At 41.6% G+C, this 7118-nt stretch overlaps 1 protein-coding gene and 3 non-coding genes across 4 annotated transcripts; all 4 read left to right on the forward strand.

The window, feature by feature from the left end:
- Positions 1-986: 986 nt before the first annotated feature.
- On the forward strand, positions 987-4791 carry rpl13 (ribosomal protein L13). The gene is given in 6 exon segments (NM_001141291.1): positions 987-1005; positions 1487-1604; positions 1984-2125; positions 2604-2777; positions 3440-3496; positions 3949-4791. Coding segments are annotated over 5 exon segments (636 nt in total). The 5' UTR covers positions 987-1005; positions 1487-1500; the 3' UTR covers positions 4108-4791.
- LOC123725323 (small nucleolar RNA MBII-202) lies at positions 2286-2364 on the forward strand. The gene has a single exon (XR_006757821.1). It is a non-coding gene; the product is annotated as a small nucleolar RNA MBII-202 (small nucleolar RNA).
- LOC123725321 (small nucleolar RNA MBII-202) lies at positions 3017-3100 on the forward strand. The gene has a single exon (XR_006757819.2). It is a non-coding gene; the product is annotated as a small nucleolar RNA MBII-202 (small nucleolar RNA).
- On the forward strand, positions 3685-3766 carry LOC123725322 (small nucleolar RNA MBII-202). Its single transcript, XR_006757820.1, has one exon. It is a non-coding gene; the product is annotated as a small nucleolar RNA MBII-202 (small nucleolar RNA).
- Positions 4792-7118: the final 2327 nt, after the last annotated feature.

Consider the following 7118-nt stretch of genomic DNA (forward strand, 5'->3'; position numbering starts at 1 on the left):
TTTGTTCTGAAGCCTAACGTGAAAAACCAGGAGGATAGAGAAGCACTGCTGATGACACTGGCCGCTTCTCGTTGCTAACATTGACTCTCGGCACACCTTGACTTTTGCCCTTAGATTAAGATAGAGATGAGGTGCAGGGGAGGGTTGGTCAATGATTAATGGCAAAAGTGGGCACAGAATCAGTGTAGCAGAGAAACTGAGCAAATCTTTGACTTTATTTTTTTTATCCGTTAACTATGAAGGGGCATGGGGCTTTACTTCTTTACAGGAGAATACCATTTGGCTGTCGGACAGAAAAGATCCTCTCGGGATGGTCCTGTCTTGACCCAATGAGCAGAGTGATGGTGTTGCTGTTTATGTGCACTTTAAAAAGTGTGTGCTGCATATCTTTACTATGATTTCAAGAAAGTATTAGGGTTTAATATTTCGATGCACAACACTCCTACATTGAAAACATGTCATTCATAATTATTACAACAATGACAATGGAAAATTGGGGGATACTCTGAGAAATAGGCTGTCTGAAACGGGTCCATAAGTGAAACGTGTGTAACTTTATTGTGGGGCTGCAGTGACCCCTTGTGTACCTACAAAAATACATAAGCAATACATCAGATTTGAGTGGACGACCATTAGTTATTGAACAAATCATCTTTCATGCATGCATACTAATTGTTTCAATATGTGTTGTATTGGGGCTTGATTACGGTATGAAAAGCACGTTATTACTCAGCATTATGCCAAATCCCAAAACCAAGAAGATTTGATTTACTAACAAAAAGCGTACAAAAAGCTGATTCGATCGAAATGCATTCTAAACAAGATATATATATATATATATATTAAATCAAAGATTATGATTGAATCTGTTTTAATACAACTCTTCACACGTGAATTTTAGGACATCCGTTTGACGATCCATTGCATCTACCATTGGGTGCCATATCCCACAATGCACAGTTTTAGGACTTCCTTTTTCCTTTCAGCCATTTTCCGCCTCAGACGGTATGTGAAAATAAGCTCACCGTCTTTCAAACGAAATCGCTCTTAATCCTCCAATATATCAAAATGTATGTTATTTTTATGCATTTATTGCCAGAGTGTATGATGTTGTCGTTCAGAATATATGACTATTGATGAGTTAGTTGAGATAAAGGTAAGCCAGATAGGTTGACTGCTAAACCTTTCTGGGTTGCAGACGCATGCATGTCTGTTGTCAGTGACGTTACAAGTGTTTCATTGTCACCAACCTGTCGGTACTGATGTAGATTATCGACAATTAACTCCAATGATTACGGAGCCATTAACACAGTCAAATATACGTCTGTTTGTGTTGAAATCCATTGATGCATCCCCAGTTAGCCTGGACGTGATGGCTAGCTAACTGGCTAGCATTTAGCCTAGTAAGCACTTCGTCAGCCATTTCTTTCCACCGCTGGAATGCTAAATGTGATTAGCTTCTACATGTGTTAATTCCCTGTTTCAGGGAAGTAGGCAACCATGGCACCCAGCCGGAATGGCATGCTTTTGAACCCACACTTCCACAAAGACTGGCAGACGAGGGTGCGCACCTGGTTCAACCAGCCCGCAAGGAAGACTCGCAGGTAGGCCTTGACTAGTTACATTGGTTAAGTAAAGTATAATGGGGATAAATGTTAACTTTTGGCAGAACTGTCTTACGTTTCAAACGTCTGCTGTATGCCAACCTACCAGCTATTAACTAGCATGGTTATGTGATGTACCTAGTTGGTTAACTAGCCGAAAGGATTGAATTATGGCTATGGTGTAGTTTGTTGTGTGCCTGTGACATGCCTGCAGCTGTATGTTGTGTGCATGTGACATGCCTGCGGCTGTATGTTGTGTGCCTGTGACATGCCTGCGGCTGTATGTATGTGTGCCTGTGACATGCCTGCGGCTGTATGTATGTGATGGAGGTCATTCAAATATAACTTAATATATATGAACAGACTCCTCATTTTTCAGGCGAAAGGCCCGTCAGATCAAGGCTCGTCGTATTGCGCCACGTCCTGTGGCCGGACCCCTCAGGCCTCAAGTCAGGTGTCCCACCATCAGGTATCACACCAAGGTGCGTGCCGGACGTGGCTTCACCCTGGAGGAGCTCAAGGTAAGAGGAATATTAACAGTACATTTACTTTGTGAATAATAACCTCCAGGTTTAGGCAGTGTTAGTATGTTATGTAAGACTGAACAGTCTGAAAGACAGGTGTGAGTTTATTGAATATATTTTGGCTTGCAGACTACTAGAAACTTTTACAGCAGTCAAGTGATGACAAATCTCCGGAATCTCTGTACCCACTTGATGATTCAACTTGAACCTATTTGCTGATGTCTGCTTGTTTTAATGTGTGCTGTGCATATTAAAAAAAAAGTAAAAACTGGTCAATTGATTCATAACATGGGACTCAAGCCAGTTATTAACCCATTTCTGTTTGACAGGCTTTTTTGTCTGAATGTAGCAATCTACTTGTATTGAGTTATGTGCAAGCCTTCACACTCCTAAAAGTCCAGGCATGGCTAGCAACTAAATGCCCAACAGTCCTCAAATATTTGGTTCACTGCCTTGCATGTGCTTTGTACTCTAGGCCGCCGGTATCCACAAGAAGACAGCCCGCACCATTGGCATCTCAGTTGACACCCGCCGTCGCAACAGGTCATCGGAGTCCCTGCAGGCCAATGTACAGCGCCTGAAAGAGTATCGCTCCAAGCTCATCCTCTTCCCCAGGAAGGCCTCCGCACCCAAGAAGGGAGACAGCACTGTAAGTGTCAGTCGTAGAACGTTGGGTTGAGTGTTTAAAAGAATATGGGCACGCCATAATCATATTGTCAAAGTGATTGCTTCATTTGAGGGTCAGATTATAAACATTGGCAGTGGAAGATTTCATCAGTCATGCGTAACATTGCTGTTAAACGTGATTTCAGAAAATGAGCTTATAACTGGGGCAATGATTGAAATAATGAAACCTGGGTTGTGAGCAGCTCTGGGCCAGCAGTCAAGTGATGACAAATTCTCCGGAATCTCTGTACTACCTTGATGATTACATTTGAACCTATTATCTGATGACTGCCGGGTTCGTGTGTCCAGTGCCCATTCTGTAGTTTCTGAAACGGCCTGTTAGCAAGGAAGTTTTGAAGTTAAGGTGTGGAAATTGGGCTTCAAACTGGTCAGTGGTGGTTTTGAAATGTTTTACTGCATTTTGTGCAGAGTAACATTGATCTGCAGGGGCAGGATCTGCATGGTTATCTGGACTACTTTGTTTACGTGCTCCGTTGTAGATTAAGTTTCAGTTGGTGTGCAATTAAATGTTTGAAATGTCTTCTCTTCACCCCAGTAGCATTTTAGATTGACTGCACCGTCTTGAATGTGAAAATGGTAGAAGTTACTTTTCCTGCGAGCATTAAAACCTTTCCCTTTCTCCAGGAGGAGGAACTCAAGATGGCCACGCAGCTCTCTGGCGCTGTCATGCCCATCAAGAATGTACGTATCACACATTCATATCACTTCATTCACCCAAAAAAAAGGAAGTTCATGTTCTTTAAAATGAACTTAACGCTGATTAGGGTTATAGAATGTAAAGGGGATGACCAGGTCATAATTGAAATATTTGGAGGCTGTATCTTGAGTCTATGTATTGAACACATGTTCACACTCTTTCAGCAGTCAAGTGATGACAAATTCTCCGGAATCTCTGTATTACCTTGATGATTCTCTTTGAACCTATTATCTGATGACTGACAGATTGTGTGCTGAACCTTAACTTACAGAAGTGGACACACAAATAATTAAATCATTGAGTAATAACATGGGACTCGAGCCTAATCCATTCATTGTATTTGACTTTCTCTTTGACTGAAATGCCCTTCTACTCTTGATGAGTATATCTTTACATTAACATTGTTGTAATTGGGTGTCTTCTCCCTCTGCTGCAGGTGCACAAGAAGGAGAAGGCCAGGGTGATTTCTGAGGATGAAAAGAACTTCAAGGCTTTCGCCAGCCTGCGTATGGCCCGTGCCAATGCTCGTCTCTTCGGCATCCGTGCCAAGAGGGCGAAGGAGGCGGAAGCTGAGAGTATTGACAAGAAGAAATAACCGTTCCTTTCTATGGAACTTTCAAAAATAAAAACGTGTACAACTTCACTGGTCATTTTTCAATATGAAGGGTCATGTTTGTTACTGTCTTGTAATGTTAATTTTTTATTGCAGTTGTGGAGACATTTCTGTTCAATGGTGTTAAACACTCAACTTTGGTACGTTTGAAAAATATATTTTCATGCTTTAGTATTTCAATTCACATTTGATGGATTATAGAAATACAGGCATCAATGCTAATGTTAAATAGTGTTTACTGTGTTGCCCAAGAGACCAATGGATGGAATTTATCTTGCCCAGTCACTACCAGCAAGTGGCAGCTGTATTACATTGACAATTCCTCACTCTGGCATTTTCAAATTGTATGTGGAAACCAGTCTCCTGAATGTGAAGTACACACTATGGAAGTGACATTTTCAAGGAAGTGGTCTTAACATTTGTAGGCTTTTTGAATCGTCTTCAGCGTGTCAAATGTAGCACAATGGTCCTCGAGCCAAAAAAATTCGTAAGGCACCTGGCAGAAGTAAATTCATCCGTAAACTATAATTTATCTTACAATGTACTGCTCTTCATTAATGTCATAACCCCATTCAAAGGGTTAGGGGATGCAAAGCAGAAGTGTTTGCTTTCAAGGGGTTTTTGTTTAGCATACTTTGAATTCCTAAATATTAAATGGCTTCTTTCACAAAGCAGTCAATCTACAAAATCGCAATAGAATGTGGCACCCTTGGCGTGTCAATTCCAGCTCCGAAAAGTTTACTGCTCATGTTAGTTTCACTGCTAGTTCAACCAGAACCTTGTGTGATTGTATGTTTTAGGGACTTGTGACCAATGCTCCAGCCTTCTAGTAGTTTATGAAAATGTGGCTGAGTTGTGTAGTCAAAGAATCGATGGAAAGGTTGATTGTGGAATTCCTAGATTCCCATCCTAGCCCTAAGATTTCCAGTTCGGTATTTATAGGGGTGTAAAATGCAACATGCAACAATTTAAGATTTTACGGAGTTACAGTTCATATGAGGAAATCAGTCAATTTAAATCAACTCATTAGGCCCTTATCTTTTGATTTCACATTACTGGGAGTAGAGACTCATCTGTTCACAGATGCCAAAAAAAAAAAGTCTGATCTCGTGACCATTTGCCTCATGCAGCATGACATCTCCTTTGCATAGATTTGATTGTGTCCTGTGGAATGTTGTGCCACTCTTCAATGGCTGTGCGAAGTTGCTGGATATTGGTGGGAACTGGAACACGCTGTCATAATTGTTGATCCAGAGCACCCCAAACATGATCAATGGGTGACGTGTCTGGTGAGTATGCAGGCCATGTAAGAACTGGGACATTTTCAGCTTCCAGTAATTGTGTACAGATACTTGTGTATTGAGGCTGTGCATTATGCTGAAACATGAGGTGGTGGCGGATGAATGGCTCGACAATGGGCCTCAGGATCTCGTCATCGTATCTATGCATTCAAATTGCCATCGATAAAATGCAATTGTGTTTGTTGTCCATAGCTTATGCTTGCCCATACCATAACCCCACCGCCATCGTGGGACACTTCATAACGTTGACATCAGCAAACCGCTCGCCCACATGACACCATACATGCAGTCTGCCATCGCCCGGTACAGTTGAAACCTGGATTCATCCATGAAGAGCAGATTTCTCCAGCATGCCAGTGGCCATTGAAAGTGAGCATTTTCCTACTGAAGTTGGCTATGATGCCAAACTGCAGTCAGTGCAAGACCCTGGTGAGGACACCGAGTACACAAATGAACTTCCCTGAGACGGATTCTGACAAGGTGTGCAGAAATTCTTCGGTTGTGCAAACCCACAGTTTCATCAGCTGTCCTGGTGGCTGGTGAAGAAGCCGGATGTGGAGGTCCTGGGCTGGCATGGTTACAAGTGGTCTGCGGTTGTGAGGCCAGTTAGACGTACCGCTAAATTCTCTAAAATGACTTTGTAGACGACTTATGGTAGAGAAAATAACATATTCTCCGGTAACAGCTCTGGTGGACATTCCTGCAGTTAGCATGCCAATTGCATGCTCCCTCAAAACCTGAGACATCTGTGACATTGTGTTGTGTGACAAAACTGCACATTTTAGAGTGGCCTTTTATTGTCCCCAGTACAAGGTGCACCTGTGTAATGATGATGCTGTTTAATCTGCTTGTTGATATGCCACACCTGTCAAGTGGATGGTTTATCTTGGAAAATGAGAAATGCTCACTAATAGGTATGTAAACAAATTTGTGCACAAAATTTGAGAGAAATAAACTTTTTGTGTGTGTGGAACATTTCTGGGATCATGAAACATGGGACCAACACTTACATTTACATTTTAGTCATTTAGCAGACGCTCTTATCCAGAGCAACTTACAGTAGGGGAAAGGGGGAAACCTAGTCAGTTTTACCTCTGAATCAGAGAGGTGTGGGGGGCTGCCTAAATCGACATCCACATGTTGCTTTTATATTTTTGTTCACTATACAAGTGCCTTCGGAAAGTTTTCAGACCCATTAACTTTTTCCACATTTTGTTACGTTACAGCATTATTCTAAAATGTATTAAATAAAAAGAATGAATCAGCAATCTACACACAATACCCCGTAATGACAAAGCAAAAACAGTTTTTTAGAAATGTTTGCAAATTTATTAAAAATAAGAAACAGAATAACCTTATTTACATAAATATTCAGACCCTTTGCGATGAGACTCAAAATTGAGCTCAGGTGCATCCTGTTGCCATTGATCATCCTTGAGATATTTCTACAACTTGATTGGAGTCCACCTGTTGTAAATTCTATTGATTGGACATGATTTGGAACGGCACACACCTGTCTATATAAGGTCCCACAGTTGACATTGCATGTCAGAGCAAAAACCAAGCCATGAGGTCGAAGGAATATTCTGTAGAGGGTGCCATGAGGCACAGATCTGGGGAAGGGTACCAAAAAATGTCTGCAGCATTGAAGGTCCCCAAGTGGCCTCCATCATTCTTTAATGGAAGAAGTTT

Source organism: Salmo salar, chromosome 11, assembly GCF_965601325.2.
Source record: "Salmo salar chromosome 11, fSalSal1, whole genome shotgun sequence".
Classification (NCBI taxonomy): Eukaryota; Metazoa; Chordata; class Actinopteri; order Salmoniformes; family Salmonidae; genus Salmo; species Salmo salar.